The sequence below is a fragment of the Peromyscus leucopus genome, chromosome 2 (assembly GCF_004664715.2).
Source record: "Peromyscus leucopus breed LL Stock chromosome 2, UCI_PerLeu_2.1, whole genome shotgun sequence".
Lineage (NCBI taxonomy): Eukaryota > Metazoa > Chordata > Mammalia > Rodentia > Cricetidae > Peromyscus > Peromyscus leucopus.
This window is the reverse complement of record NC_051064.1, coordinates 19,457,511-19,474,318: the sequence shown is the minus strand read 5'-3', so window position 1 is coordinate 19,474,318 and position 16,808 is coordinate 19,457,511. Positions and strand designations below refer to the sequence as shown.

The window sequence follows — 16,808 nt, the reverse complement described above, 5'->3', positions numbered from 1 at the left end:
TAACACATTTGGTTCCAAAATGTCCATTTTATTATGGAAGCAAATATATTACTTAGAAAATAAGCTGTCAGCCGGGCGGTGGTGGCGCACACCTTTCATCCCAGCACTCGGAAGGCAGAGGCAGGAGGATCTCTGTGAGTTCGAGGCCAGCCTGGGCTACCAAGTGAGTTCCAGGAAAGGCGCAAAGCTACACAGAGAAACCCTGTCTCGAAAAACCAAAAAAAAAAGAAAAAAAGAAAAAGAAAATAAGCTGTCATATATATATGTAGCATTGCTTCTAATTTTACTTAAAGCATTAACCTTATACATTAAAAAACTCAGTAATTTTAGTAAGAACTTGTTTGATTTTCCTTGTAATTTGCAGAATCAAAATTCATTTTTGTTTGTTTTTGTTTTTGTGTTTTGAGACAGGGTTTCTCTGTGTAGCCTTGGCTGTCCTGGAACTCACTCTGTAGACCAGGCTAGCCTTGAACTCACAGAGATCTGCCTGCCTCTGCCTCCCAGTGCTGGGATTAAAGATGTGCACCACCACTGCCAGGCCAGAGCCAGAATTCTAATACATATTTAGTCTAAACACTATTAGCAAATAGCAACAATAGAGAATTTGCATTTAATTTTTGGATTTTTTTTTTCACAGGGGCTCATGCAACACAGGCTAGCCTCAAACTCACTGATGTAGCTAAGGATGACTTTGAACACTTGATCCTCCTGTCTTCTACCTCCCAAATGCTGGATCACAGGTGTGCACCACCACACAGAGCAAGACTAGATATGTTAAAAGCTGGATAAAAGAAGAAAGGATACTAAGATACAAATTAGAAAGTAATTATTAGCTTTAAAAAGGTTCTTAAATATACAGAATTAGTAGCGTATGTCTTTGAGATATTCATGCATTAAAAATAAATTTACCAAAAGATCAGTTTATATAGAACTGTTGAAAACTCAGCCAACTGAAAAAAATACTTTTATATAAAATGAGGCATCAAATGTGTTAGCAATTCAAAAATAAGAGGTCCCAAAGAAGATTTCTCAAAACTAAAGTAATTTAATAAAAGAGTTATACAAGAAATTAATAATCTATTTGAAGCATGTTTTTCAGCCACAAATCGTGAATACTTTGACTTCCGTTCCTCCATCTTTGCTGACTAAATCTGGCTGGTACGGCAATTTGGGTTACTTACCTGGAAAGAATCAAGACTGTGTGCGCGCATGTGTGCATGTGTGTGTGTGTGTGTGTGTGTGTGTGTGAGTAAAGTTAGTGCTGAAGTACATCACATAGATTGTAAAAGTCTGCCAGTACAATGCAAAACACCAGGACACAGATGCCAACGTCATAAAAACATTACTAAACTCAGAGTCCATATTACTTCCCTTACCACATCAGTTTCATTTGTTGGACTATTTGGCATTCAAGAAGCTACATAAATGGACTTAGGGGACTTTGTTCCTGACAAAGATTTGCTTATTACTGAATTGAAGTTAACAGTGACAATGGCATGCAGACATATGACTTTTTGGTTGTGCTGGGGATAAACCCAGGGACTCTTGTCCACTAGGAAAGTGCTCCGCCATGGGACTACCTGCTCAGCCTTACTGTATTTTTTCAATGTAGAAAAAGTTACCAATATTTTCTTATGGAAAAGAAAATGAGTAATACGATATGAAATAGAAAATGAATTTATAAATGAAGAAGTTAAGGCACTTATTTTGATGGGTTTGTTATATTAAAAACAAAATTGTTTTCTCTTTCTTTGAGGAATTCCTTCCAATTCACTCCCATAACTGCCTCATCAACGGGGCTTCACTCCTGAACCGACAGCTGCTAGGTTGCGCAGTAAGAACTACTTGCAGAGGTTTTCACCTGTTACTCCACAAGTTACTAAGTAAATAATTAAATGCTTTCAACACAAAGTTTTCTCCTGTTAGTGACAGTTAAGATGGAAGTGAATCAACTTATCTCTCATACCTAACATTATCATTTTATTCTCTTTTCTTCCCTTCTTTTTTATTTTTTATTTTTCCCAGTAGTGCTGGAGACGGAACCCAGGGCCTTGTGTATGCTAACCCAGCACTATGCCACTGACCTACACAGTCATAGCCAATATTATAATTTCTACAATAAAGCTTACTTTTCTGTTTCAGTTGATGCTGAGTGAAAATTATAAACCTTTTTGCTGTTGTTGTTGTTTTGTATTTTTGAGAGAGAGTCTCACTATGTAACTTTGGCTGTCCTGAAACTCACTATGTAGACCAGGGTGGCCTTGAACCCAGAGATCCTCCTGCCTCTGCCTCCTGAGTGGTAAGAATAAAAGAGTGCACCCCCATGCCTGGGACTAATTATAAACTTTTAATTAAAAAATTCTCTATCTATTTAAGAAATATGTTGACAAGCAAAGCAACTTACTATTACAGCAAACAAAACAAAAACTAAAAGACCACACATTATCATGTCAGTAAAACTCAACGGAATACTTCCTTTTCCAAGGGAAACAGGGTTTGGGCTTCCCTTTACAATATGTAAGCTGTTTCTTCATGCTTCATTTCACCCTTAAGGATGACCACATGACTACTCACTGTGTACTTGAGTAGCTGGTAAGTTTTCATTTAGTCCGATGCTAACCACTACTGACTACCAAGGTTTTCAGACAGTCAGATCTGCTGCCACAGCTGCTTGTCTGTAGTTAAAATAAGTACGTAAAAGAGCAAACGGGACCAATGACGCTAAGCCAGATGGTATGACAGAAGTCAGTAAAGCTGCACAACGGTAAAGCATCTTAAAGAAGTGCACATACTTGAAAAAGAAAAAAAACGTACATATATATATATATATATTACAAAAAGAAAGAAAATATTTTTCCTCCTAATGTAATAATATTGAGTTCTGAAAATGCAATTTTATAGCACTCTAACAAATAAAAAGAGAACCTGTGCACTGAACAACTGTATAATATAAAATTAAATACTCATTTTATTAAAATCATTTCTCTACAGGCTTCATCTATCCTGAATCTCTTTAACAGGCCAAATTAATTACAATTTCTTTCTCCCCACAAACAGGGTCTGACAATGTAGCTCTGGCTGTCTTGGAACTCACAGAGATCTGCCTGCCTCTGCCTCCCAAATGCTGGGATTAAAGGCACGAGTCACTACACTGACTTAGAATTTCTTTTAATGATACAAAATTGAAAATACACAAAGGAATGTGGCATTTATGCTGTGAATTATTGAAAATTTTATTTAACTCTCATTTTGCTCTGTTAAACATGTAATGTTTCATGAATAACATCACTTTATTGGTTATACTTTATAACCAATACACCTATATGCAGAGGTGTGTTTAAAAGTGTCTGCAGACACCTCCAGAAACTGATGCCCATGGTAGTGTACATATTATTATTGTGACAGTGTTAATTATTTTTATTTAACACGTCCATAGAAAACATGTGATTGAATTGTATACTCCACATCCAAAAAAATGTAAAATTCTTTTAAATGTCCATATGTGTGTGTGTGTGTGTGTGTGTGTGTGTGTGTGTGTGTGTAAATAAATATATACACACACATATATATAACAAACACAAGTTATCGTTCTAGCATGATTAAATTGTTATCAACTTAATGGGCATAAGTGAGGAAAGGCAATCACTTCATAGTCATGAAATAATTAAATGTACTAATTCGTCCTATGTATTGCTAAGAACGTGCTACGTCACTTGGGCAGCAGATGACAGGATCAGTATCATAAAAACAATCACTTTCCTTTATGTTATTTCCCTTTAAATTTAAATGTCACATATTTTTAACTAACATTTAAATTTTTTTTAATTGTAAAAAATTTACATCTGTTACAAACTTGCTTGGAGAATTTTCTCTTCTACTATAGAATAAAATCACACATTAAGTACTTGTTAAAAATTATGTTCTTGACGTAAACACTGACCGTGAAAATACCCAAATTAAAGATCAATATTATGATAGGTAAGATTTATAAGAAGACGATGCAGTGGGGAAATGTTTAAATCGTGTACTAAGGAAGAAAGCTGTCAGAAGATTGCAGCGGTGGATTTGACATTTTACTAAGACAGCGACGTCTGATCTCCTGTTCCAACAAAACCCTAAACCCAGGAATCAGCAGCGGGCGTGGGAAGAGCCACAGCACTCCAGGTATCCACACTCCATCTGCAAGACACCATGGAGGTCCAAGAAAACTGCATTCTACTTCAAGTAGCAGGTCTTTGAAGTGAAGGCTCTGATATTTTCAAGACTGGAAGGATATCACAGTGTTGACTTTATATACGAAGTAGGACCTGTTCCAGTACACGCGAGTGAAGTAATTCACATATGGAGAATAGTTAATTTTGACCTCATGACAAAACCGTCCATACTTTGAATAGGTTAATTTGTCACCTTCTTCACAAACCACCTATCAAAAAATAAGAAACAATATAAAAAAAAAACTTACTAAATTTATTAGGAATATAATCCTTGTACTTGTGTGTGTGTGTATGAATATTATCATTGCTAAACATGACTATAAATATCTTACGCTGTTTAGCAAATTTAAGCCTTCTCCTAAGTCCTCATGACCACTGAATTCCTGAACTTTGACGAAGAAATAAGCATAAAATGTTTGCAATTTGTAAAGGATTTAACACTAAAACTTAGCTGACATTGTCTCTATAATCTGCCATCGCTGCTCTGAAGAACTCAATTATACAGCTTCTAAGGATGAAAAATGAACATACCCAGGACCCATAATCACCTAGTAAGCAAGCACATGGGACACTTACCTAGTGTTAGGCTTTTACATTCCCATCTGACAATGCTCTCACCACCATAGCTCAGCTAAGTTTAAGTTTTGTGGGTTTTCCATTATATTACATTGTGTGTGTGTGTGTGTGTGTGTGTGTGTGTGTTGTGAGAGAGAGAGAGAGAGGGGAGAGAGAGAGAGAGAGAGAGAGAGAGAGAGGACAAATTTCAAGAGTCCCAAGGATGGGACTCAGGTTGTCAGGCTTGGAAACAAATCTTTACCCACTAAGCTAGCTTGCTGCCTCAGGTTTGCTTGTTTTTATAATATTATTGTAAAACCTGTAATAGACATTGGACAGTCAATGTTAATAGTAAAGTAGCTTAAGTCTATGTCTGGTATTACATGAAAGAAAGAGCAGAAAGTTGGACCCCAAAAGAACAGAAAGGCGCCGGGCGGTGGTGGCGCACGCCTTTAATCCCAGCACCCGGGAGGCAGAGGCAGGCGGATTTCTGTGAGTTCGAGGCCAGCCTGGGCTACCAAGTGAGTTCTAGGAAAGGCGCAAAGCTATGCAGAGAAACCCTGTCTTGAAAAAACCAAAAAAAAAAAAAAAAAAAACAAAAAAAGAACAGAAAGGCAACCTGGTGTGCCATGCTTTGCTGACACCCACGGGAGGCCTGCCCCTTTCTGAACAGAAACAGAGAGGAATGGATTAGCGGGGAGGTGTGATGGGAGGAGAGAAGGGAGGGGAAACTGCAGTTGGGATGTAAAATAAATAAATAAATTTTAAACAAGAATACAAAGGCAACAGAGAGCAAACAGAAATCTATCAGTAGTTACTGAATATCACTTCTTGATTACATCTATCCATCACCAATAAACCAAACTCACACTATCAAGCACCCCTGAAAACGTTCAAAACACACACAGCATAAGTAAGTTTACAATGCAAGCTTATTGGGTCACAAAGACATGAGAATGGAAAATTCTAAAGACATTTTTAGTTTATGTATATGTTCTGCCTGCATGTACATGTGCCCTGCATGCACAAAGTGCTCTCAGAGGCCAGAAGAGGGCATCAGATCCCCTCAAACTGGAGTTACAGAAGGTTGTGAGCTGTTCTGTGAGTCCGAGACCTGAATCTGGGTCCTCTTCAAAGGCAAGAGGGGTTCTTAAATGCTGAGCCACCTCTCCAATCCTGAAAGATGCGAACTGTGAAAACAAATTCTTCACCTCCAAACTGCTCTTGGTTTATTAAGACAAACATGATTGTTTCAGAAGGGAAAGAAAAAAATCTGGGGTGATATATTGTGTATCAAATAAAGCTTGCGGGGCTGGAGAGATGGCTCAGCGGTTAAGAGCACTGACTGCTCTTCCAGAGGACCTGGGTTTAATTCCCAGCACCCAAATGGAGCTAACAACTGCCTCTAACTCCAAGATCTAACACCTTCACACAGACACATACATGCAGGCAAAATACTAAATAAGTAAATAAATAAATAAATAAATAAATAAATAAATAAATAAATAAATAAATAAATAAGGGGGAAAAAAAGCTTGTCTGAGGATCAGAGGACAGAGCCCGTCACTAGATTAAACATAGAGGTCAGGCAGTGGTGACACACACAATTAATCCTATAAATCTGTCTAGATCTCTCTGAGTTCAAAGCCACCCTGGACCACATGATATTGATTCAGTCTAGGAGAGAAACAGAGCCAGGCAGTGGTGGCACACACCTTTAATCCCAGCACTTGAGATCTCAAGCCTTTGCTACCAGTATTTGGGAAGCACACGTGCCATTAATTCCAGCACTAGGAAGGAAGTGAAATGGCTGGGCGGAGAAAGGCATATAAGGCGTGAGGAGACAGGAACAAAAAGCCCTTTTTTGGCTGAGGACTCAGAGGCTTTCAGTCTGAGGACTCGTGGCGACAGGATCCCGCCTCCCATTCAGCCTGAGGATTCAGGAATGGTGAGAAGTTTCTCTAGTGGCTTGCTCCTTTGTCTCTCTGATCTTTCAGCATTTAGCCTCCAGGTTTTTTATTATAAGACCATATGGATTCGTACAACAAAAATCCTGGCTGTGGCCTAAACAGACTTTGCCCTACAACTCAGAATGATCTATTTATCTTTTTCTCAAGTCCTCCAGCCTAACTTTCTCAGGAGTAAAAGCATCTACTCCTGTGGGTACTACTTATCAGACTTGCAAACTCCCCGTGAGTCTCCTTGGTTGCTAGGCATGTCGAGTGTGCACTACTCGTGGAGAGGGAAGCTGGCTTGCCAGAGCAGCTGGAGTTCATGGAGGAGGAGGACGACAAGGCTGAAGAAAGGCATTCCTCTACGGAACAATCAGCTTTTTAAATGGTTACTTACATGCCCATTTGCAACATCTAGTAAGTCTTTAACCCTGCAGCCTCTCACGGTTCCCATCTCATTGCAGATGGCATCTTCTACAATGAGGTAGTTAGCTTTGTAAGATGTCAAGATTTTATAAATATCCTCAGCAGATCGCTTTGAATAGATTTGGTAAATCTGAAAGGAAATAATTAGGACAAAATTTAAAAGACAGTGAAAGCACCTGTTAATTAAAATTACACAACTTGAATAAGATACACTTCACAGGGATGGACAGACGACTCCGCAGTTAAGCGCACGACCCGCTCCTGCAGAGGGCCTGGGTTTGGTTACCAGCATCTCTATCAGGTAGTTCACCGAGGCTGTAACTCGATCTGCAGGGAGTACGACAGCCTTTTGGATCCCTCAGACAGCTGTGCTCACAAGCACATACACCCACCTGGTATACACATGATTATAAAAATAAAATAAAATACAATTCAATAGTATACAATTCACCAACTAATGATTTTTAGTATATGTACAGAGTTGTGCATCTACCAATACAACTTTAGATCACTTGCATTATCCCAAAGAAGAAAAGATGTGTATCTTGTCTGTTACCTCGCAACCTGCCTGCCTCATTCCTCTATAACCAATCATCTACAATGTCTCTACTAAAGTATCTATTCTAGACCTCTGAAATCCATGGGACCTATACCATGGGATTCTTTGTGACTGACTTCCTTCACTTGGCATGAAGCTTGCATAACTCATCCATATTGTACTGTAGCATCTTTAAGTACTTCATTATCTTTCAAAACCAAATATTTACTCTATTAATATAAGGATAAAACATTCTGTTTATCATTAGTTAATAAACATTTTGGTTGCTTGTATTTGGGAGCCATTATGAATAATGTACGTGAGTATTCACGTAGTTTTGTGCAGGACATACATTTCTGCCAGAATTCCTATGTCATAAGGTAACTGTAATTAATTTTGTGAAGACTCTCACTAGTTTCCCACAAACTGTGTACAGGGTTTGGTTCTAGCTATCTAAATCCTAAGTATTACTTTTTTGTCCTTTTTGTTTGTTTTTTGAGGCAGGGTCTTTACATAGCCCTGGCAGACCTTAACCTTGACATGTAGACCAGGCTGCCCTTGAATTCACAGAGATTAGCCTGCATCTACCCACTAAACCCTCAGTGCTGGATTAAAGGTGCTCATCACCAAGCCCAGCTTATTTGTCTCTTTGATTTTAGCTATCCCACTTGGTCTGTAGAGATATCTAGTTGTGGATATGACTTTCATTTTCCTGATGGTTAATGAAGTTATGCACCTTTCATATACAAATTAGTCATTTGAATTTTTTCTCCTTTGAAAAAAATGCCTATAGTATTTTTCCTATTTTCAAAATTTTGATCTGATGCACCCTTCTGTCTCCAAACGAACCCAAATACATATACAGAAATGCAGACACATTCAGCCATGAATAAAAATTTAAAAAGAATCTTTAAAATAAAATTCTGTAAAATGTCAACATTACTAAGAGAGTAGAGGAGTGTTTCAACTTTGGTATGATAGAAATTTGGAGGCAAATACTTCATTCTGGGGACAGGACAGAGGCTATTTTGCACAGTGTAGGGGTGTTTACCAGCACCGCTGGCCAGCACCTGCTCGATGCCCACAGAACTCTATCTCTAGTGACGACCGACAACCAAACACGTCTCTAGACAGTACCAAATGTCCTCTCCACGCAAACTCTTCCTGGGTTGACAAGAGATTACACAAGATTGGTCCTGTATTACAAACTAGAGATACTGTCTAACTAGATGACCTGTCTCATCTCTGGGGAGCTTCATTTGGGTTGTGATTAGACAAAATTATTCAGGAACTGCTATTTACTAGATACTGTAAGGAAAGGCAAACTCTGAAAAAGCAAAATAAACAAACTATGATTGTTATTCTTGGAGCTGAGTTCCATAAAGTAATTAGAACTCTAATCAAATTATAAATGATTATGAAACACCATATTGGGGGAAGTCCTATCGAAAGAAAACAAAGAAGCTGGGCATTGTAGCCTGGGCTACACAGTGAGATTTTTGTCTCAAAAACAAAAAGCTGGAATTGATGGTTTCTTAGGAATCCCTGTCCATATTCTACCCAAACACCACCATCTCTTTGAACACAGCAAATGTTAATCAGAACTGACGGCTTCCTCTTGAGGCAGGCCACCCGTAAGCTTATCTCCCTATCTCTGTCCTCTCCACCTGCTTTGATACGTTCTTGAGACTATAATGAACTTTCCCTTTGTCCCATTTTAAAATATTTTTGGCTCTTTTTTTTTTTTAAGACTTATTTATTATGTATGCCTGCAGGCCAGAAGAGGGTACCAGATCTCATTACAGATGGTTGTGAGCCACCATGTGGCTGCTGGAAATTGAACTCAAGACCTCTGGAGGAGAAGCCAGTGCTCTTAACCTCTGAGCCATCTCTCCAGCCCTATTTTTTGGTTCTTGGACTTTTTCACTTATAGTCCAGGCTGGCCTTGAACTTAACTGCAACCCTTGCCTCTATCTCCCAAGTGCTAGGATTACACATCTAATTATTCCACTATAAGGCTTATTTAGCCTTTCATGTTTCCCAGCTTCCTCAAGGGCAACCTAAATTCCTCAGCATGACCCCACAGGTTCACAAAAATCTGGCCTCGTTTTCTAGTTACATAGTTTCATTTTCTAGTTACATAGTTACATTTTCTAGTCACATAGTTACATCTAGTTGCAAAGTCACCTTTTCTAGTCACATAGTTACATTTTCTAATCACATAGTTGCATTTTGTTGCATAGTTCAAATTTTCTAGTTATATGGTTATATTTTCTAGTTACATAGTTACATTTTCTAGTTACATAGTTACATTTTCTAAATACACAGTAACATTTCCTAGTTACATATTTGCATTTTCTAGATAGTTACATTTTCTAGTTACATAGGTATATTTTCTAGTTACATAGTTGTATTTTCAAGTTACAGTTACATTTTTCTAGATATATAGTTACTTTTTCTAGTTACACCATAACATTTTCTAGTTATACCTTCACATTTTGTAGTTACATAGTTGTATTTTCTAGTTATATAGTTGCATTTTCTAGATACACAGTTATATTTTCTAGTTACCTAGTTATATTTTCTAGTTATAGTTACATTTTCTAGCCACAAAGTTGCATTTTCTGTTACATAGTTATATGTTCTAATTACATAGTTACATTTTTCTAGTCACATTTTCTAGTTACACAGGTGTATTTTCAAGTTACCATTACATTTTCTAGATACATAGTTATATTTTCTAGATACACAGTTACATTTTCTAATTACATAGCTACACACATTTCTGGTTTGTGTTACTTTTTCAGCATCTAATCACACATATTCCATTTACAAACAAGTATCTCACCAGTCTTCAATGCTGAGATCAAAGAGAATGACCTAATTTGGGATGAATTCTTAAGGTTTTGTAAGCAGAACTAATTATTCCTGCCTTTGAACTCTCTGTACTGGATGTGTATATACATCCATGCACATATAACTACAATTTTTTTAATTTATTTATTTTTTAAATTACACTCATGATATTAATCACATTTGTGGTATTCATAGATTGTATTCGCAGTATTCATTCAATTATATATATATATATATATATATATATATTTAATTTTAAATGTCGAATGTCATTTCTTGAAGGGGGTAGGAGGTCTTAAATTAAATACAGGCTTACAGCACAATGGGAGGACCCCGGAGGGCAGAAGTTCGCTACTGGTGTTTTACAATCTTGCATCTAAGCTGATATAACTAAATTTAACAGTACATTCTCTGAGCACAGTGAAACATTCTTATAATCCTAGTACTTGGGGATGTGGACTCAGGAGAATCATGAGTTCAAGGCTAACCTTGACTACATACAAAACTTGAGGCCCTCTTTCTCAATACAAACAAAAATAATTCTTTGAAGTTTATTATCTCAGTAATTTACAATTGTTTAGTAATTTAATTCTCATACGTAGGAAAACTGTAACTTTTATTTCCAGATTCAGTAGCTCATTCAAGGTAAAGTACAGAACTACCATTTGAGTCACAGAGTCCTGGCTGTCCTGGAACTAGCCATGTAGAGAAGCCAGGCTGACCTCAAAGTCACAGAGAACACCCCCCATTTGCTTGAGAGTGCTAGGCTTAAAGGCATGCACCACCACACACCACGCAGTATTTGTTTAAAATTATTTTTTATTTTATGTATTTGGATGTTTGCCTGTATGTTTGTCTGTGCACCATGTGCATGCCTGATGCCTATAAAGGCCAAAAGGGGGCACTGGGCCCCCTAGAACTGGAGTTACAGGCAGTTTATGAGCTGCCTGCCATGTGGGTGCTAGGAATTGAACCTGGGTCCTCTGGAAGAGCAGTCAGTGCTCTTAACCACTGAGCCATCTCTCCAGCCCCTAAACTTATCATTTAAATCCATAACATTCAAAATAAGACATTCTCTAACCCACATTAATTAGGTGCCATGCTGATGTTATACAGAATTATCTATTAAAGCCCGTACCGATAAAGAAGAAGAAAACCCACAGGTCGGTTAGTTGGCTAGTAGACTGGTTTTTGCAGTACAAAGGATTGACTCAGGGAATTGTGAGTGACCGCCAAACAGTACCATTGAGTCACATTCCCAGGCTAACATGGGCCACCCTAACATCTACCCATCTATGATTGAATGTAGGGACTTATAAATGGCAGGCAAATTGAATTAAGCCCAGGCTTAATTTTTTTTCCGAAGCAATTGCTTGTTTCCTAGTTTGACCTTGAAATTGCTATTCTCTGCCTCTATCTTCCAAATAGCTGGGATTATAAGGATGCTAACACTCCTGGAAATATCAAAACAGTACATATTTGTTTACAGGGTAGGGATGGGAGGCACGGACTGTACATCAGTTGATTTACTCAATCTCTCTCCATCTTTTATTTTTTATTTCATTCATTCATTTATTTTGGTTTTTTTGAGACAGGGTACCTCTGTGTAACAACCCTAGCTGTCCTGGAACTTGCTCTATAGACCAGGCTGGCCTGAAACTCACAGAGATCTGACTCCCTCCCTCTCCCAAGTACTGGGATTAAAGGCATGCTTCACCACCACCACCCGACACTCCACCTTATTTTTGAAACAGTGTCTTATTCAATCTGGAACTCCCTGATTAGGCTAAATTGGCTGGTCATCAAGCCCCAAGGATCCTTCTGTCTCCAGCTCCCAGCACTGGGACAGATGTGCACGCTGCCACACTTGGCTCTTGATACAGGTATACGGCTCCACACTCAGGTGCTCATACTCGTACAGTGAGCACAATACTCACTGCGCTCTCCAGACCCACAGCTTCTAAATTATATTTGTATTTTATCAGCAATAGAATAACTTTGGAAAGACAACATGTATTGAGATAGGAATTGACAGTTGTCCTCAACAATTTGAGAGCCATGATACTTTAGAAGGACGGTTTCCCTTTCTGAAATAGTATCCATCCATTCCAGTGACAGTGTTATGGAAACTACCTCTCACAGAAGTGTAGCAACACTCTTCACAAAATAAAAATTTAATATTTTAGTTTGTTGTTGCTTTTGTTTTTGAGACAAGGTTTCTCTGTGTAGCTTTGGAGCCTGTCCTGAAACTCACTCTGTAGACCAGGCTGGCCTCGAACTCACAGAGATTCACCTGCCTCTGATTCTGGAGTCCTGCGCCACCACCGCCCAGCAAAAGAAATTTAATATTTTAATCTTGAATTATCTCTTGGTTAAATTAAATTAATCATACAACTTTTACCTTTTTTTCTTTTTCTATTTTTCGTTTTTGAGAAGGTCCTGCTCTATAGCTCTGGCTAGTCTGAAACTCCCTGGGGAGCACAAGCCGACATCAAACTCACAGTGGCCCTCCTGTTTCAACCTCCCACAACTTTAAAAACTAAACTGAATTACATTTTCTAAAATTGGATTTTCCTATCTATCAAGAAACATGGAATCAGCACAGAACAAGATTAAATTATAGTGTCACTTTAAAAGACCCAAATGTAGACCTTGATGGCTTACGTTTTCATTTCTGTTGAGAAGATCATCATCACTGTAAAGGGGCAAGCTCGTCACCATCCATCCAGTGCACAGTTTAATCACACCCATTAACTGTGGGCTCCCAGCAAACACAGCTGCAGCTGGAGCGTGCCTCCTGCAAAGAGCCAACAGATTCCGTGATAAAAGAGCAAATACACTACTAAGATCATCGACTTGTACCAACTCTCAAATACCAGCTACTTTCCATGTCTAGCACTTAGATTTCAAAGTCAGTGCAGTTCATTTCACTTATGCATTCATTAAAAAGCAGGCTAGACTGAACATCTACCATCTGCCAGCAGCTGTTTTAAGCACTGAAGATAGAAAGATTCTTTTAAACAAAGGGAGGTGGAGATAAGAAACAAGAATATACTACATTAGAGGGTACTAACCCACAGAACTCAAATCCTTCCACATCCATTCCCCCTCCTGCTCCTCTGTCTCCTGACAGCAGCGTAGACGACTCCACACTGAGTCCACTGCGAAGTCTAGGATGCCACTTACAGGGTGGGAACCAACACCAACGTCCTTCCTTCCATTTATTTCCACAGTGCTAGGGTGAAACTCAGAGCCTCCATGTATGATTAAGTGCTCTAACAGACTGACGAGGGCTCAGCATGCCTGCTGCCAGATCGGATGGCATGAGCTTGAGCCCAGGACCAAGGGAAAATAACTTACTCCTGTAAATTGTCTTCCGACTTCTACACACACACCATGGCAGTTTGAATGTCATTGGCCCACATAAGCTGGTAGGGAGTAGCTCTATTAGGAGGTGTGGCTTGGTTGGAGTGGGTGTGGCCTTGGAGGAAGTGTGACACTGTGGGGGCGGGCTTTGAGGTCTTATAAGCTCCAGATAGAGCCCAGGGAGACATATCACTTCCTGTTGCCTCTGATCAAGATGTAGCCAGCACCATGTCTGCCTGCACATCACCACACTCCCTGTCATGATGATAATGAACTGAGCCTCTAAAACTGTAAGCAAGCCACCCCAATTAAATGTTTTTCTTATAAGAGTTGCCGTGGCCATGATGTCTCTTCACAGCAATAGAAACCTAAGACACAGGCACATATGCATTCTACCTCTGAATTGTACCTTCAGCCATCCCTTAATTTATCTATTTACTCCAAGTATGCACTATTCAGCATCTGCCTACCTGTTCCATGGATAGAGCTAAGTTCCAGAAGAAAAGGAACAGCAGCTAGCTAATGGAAGACTCAGAAGTAAGGAAACAGACTTAAGCCAAAATAATTATACTCAGGTAAATATCCAATTATTCAACTATTCAGGCCTTTGCCATACTCTCCTCCACCCTCTACCTCACAAAAGGGTTTCTCTGTGTAGCCCTGGCTGCCCTGGAACCTACTCTGTAGCCCAGGCTGTCGTGAAACTCATAGAGATCTACCTGCCTCTGCCTCCAGAGTGCTGGGACTAGTGTGCGCTATCACTGCTGAGCTTTGTACTGTTTTGAAAAATTTGGTGATACATGATGCAACTTCCTTTTTTTGTTAACGACAACATAGTGCTATATTGTCATGCTCCCCAATGGCAACTATAACTCACATTAATTATTAGTAGCAATGGCTAAGGTAACCTAAAAACATTCATATATATAGAATGTCTTCATAGAAGGAAGGCCTCATTATAAGACCTAGTCTCACTTCTATTCACTCATTCTATAAACAAACTTGTCATTTCTATAAATATTTTCTGGTTCCATCTCCTTTATTTTCCAGGCCTTAAAAACAGCCCCCACCACAAGGACCTCACTCTTTAGCTCAGGCTAGCCTCAAACTTACAATGATCCCCCTTGGCTCAGTCTCCCAAGTACTCAACATTACAGTTACTTGTTACCAGGTTTGGCTCTTCCAGGACTTTTGTTTTTTTGTTTTTGAAGACAGGGTTTCTCTGTGTAGTTTTGGAGCCTGTCCTGAAACTCGATCTGTAGACCAGGCTGGCCTCGAACTCACAGAGATCTGCCTGCCTCTGCCTCCCAAGTGCTGGGATTAAAGGCGTGCGCCACCACTGCCTGGCTCCAAGACTTTTTAAAAGTGTTTCTTCTTTTTTTGTGTGTTTTGTTTCTTCACTGGATCTTTAACAACTTTCAACATAGTTATTTGGAAGTCTATCCAGGGGTAGATTGATCACAAAAACGGCTGCAGTAATTCTTCTCTCTCTTAGCATGGATATGGAGGGAAATGCTAATCCTAGCCATGTGATTTGTTAGATCAATAGGACAACAGCTGTGTGTGCTGGCTAGTTTCATGTCAACTTGACACATATCTGGGAAGACGACTGTTTTTTTAATTTTTAATTTTTTATGTGCATTGTTGTTTTGCCATGGAATTGAGTTACAGACAGTTGTGAGCTGCCATGTGGGTGCTGGGAAATGAACCAGGGTCCTTTGGAAGAGCATTCAGGGCTCTTACTACTGAGGCATCTCTCCAGCCCCAGAAGAGGGACTCTTAACTGAAAATGTCTCCATACGATCGGCAAGTCCATGGTGCATTTTCTTGATTCATAACTGATATAGGTGAACCCACTTCACTAGGAGTGGTGGTCCTGGGTGCTATAAGAAAGTGGGCTGGCCAGGCAGTGGTGGCACACGCCCTTAATCCCAACACTTGGGAGGTGTAGGCTGGTGGATCTCTGTGAGTTTGAGGCCAGCCAGGTCTACAGCGCTAGTTCTAGGACAGCCAGGATTGTTACACAGAGAAATTCTGTTTCAACTCCAACCCCCAATAAAAAAGCAGGCTAAATAAGCCATAAAGAGCAAGCCAGTAAGCAGCACTCCTCCACAGCCTCTATATCAGCTCCTGCCTGCAGATTCCTGTCCTGACTTCCTTCAGTGACGGACTATGATACAAAAGTGTATATGAAATTAAACACATGTTTCTTCTCCAAGCGACTTTTAGTCATGGTGTTTTACCACAGCACAATATTATAGACTGCATGTTTACATCGAACCATGTCCATTCTGTTTATCCTGAGAATTAATTCTTCAGCTACTACCCTCAGGTGCACACAGACCACAGGCCACGCTAATCTGATCTCAGGTGACAACTAGTCAAACACAGACAGGCAAAAGGAAAGAGGCCATCTCAGACTACCCAGTCCCACCTGAGCTGGTCAAGGCCAGAAGAGTTTTCACCGCTGGGTAACTACTTGCTGACCCTCAAAATATGCAGGACAGTAATTACTGATCACTTATAACTCATTAAAGATTATGGCAGTCTGTTACATGCCAAAAATGAAAGAACAAAAATTATCAGAAATTACCAAAGTCTAATTTCACTACTTATTACAAGTAATAGCTGATAATTGCTAAGCTGAATTGTTTTCTCATTTGTTTTTTATTTTGGAGTTTCATAAAACTATTTATGAAATTCTGTATAACATGAGTTGAGGAGGAACCAACTTAGGACTACTTTTTATGAACACTTCAATACCTTGGGTTTCCTAAATCAGTCAAGTTTAATTTCAAACTCTAAGCCTATGTGAACTCAGATCCATTACTACAAACTCAGAGATGAATTTGACTTTTTATTGTTGTGGTTGTTTCTAACCAAGAGCTAACTAACAGAGGA

At 39.2% G+C, this 16,808-nt stretch overlaps 1 protein-coding gene across 3 annotated transcripts in view; it reads right to left on the bottom strand.

Annotated features, from left to right (window-relative positions):
* Positions 1-2,945: 2,945 nt before the first annotated feature.
* Positions 2,946-16,808, bottom strand: part of Dpy19l4 (dpy-19 like 4) — a 64,969-nt gene continuing 51,106 nt past the window's right edge. For all 3 annotated transcript variants that reach the window (XM_028871582.2, XM_037202400.1, XM_037202401.1), the window contains 3 exons: positions 13,206-13,338; positions 7,119-7,277; positions 2,946-4,423 (listed from right to left, as the gene is read on the bottom strand). In XM_028871582.2, the coding sequence (XP_028727415.1) occupies positions 4,259-4,423; positions 7,119-7,277; positions 13,206-13,338 (457 nt within the window). In that variant the 3' untranslated portion in view covers positions 2,946-4,258. The remainder of the gene's footprint in view (positions 4,424-7,118; positions 7,278-13,205; positions 13,339-16,808) is intronic.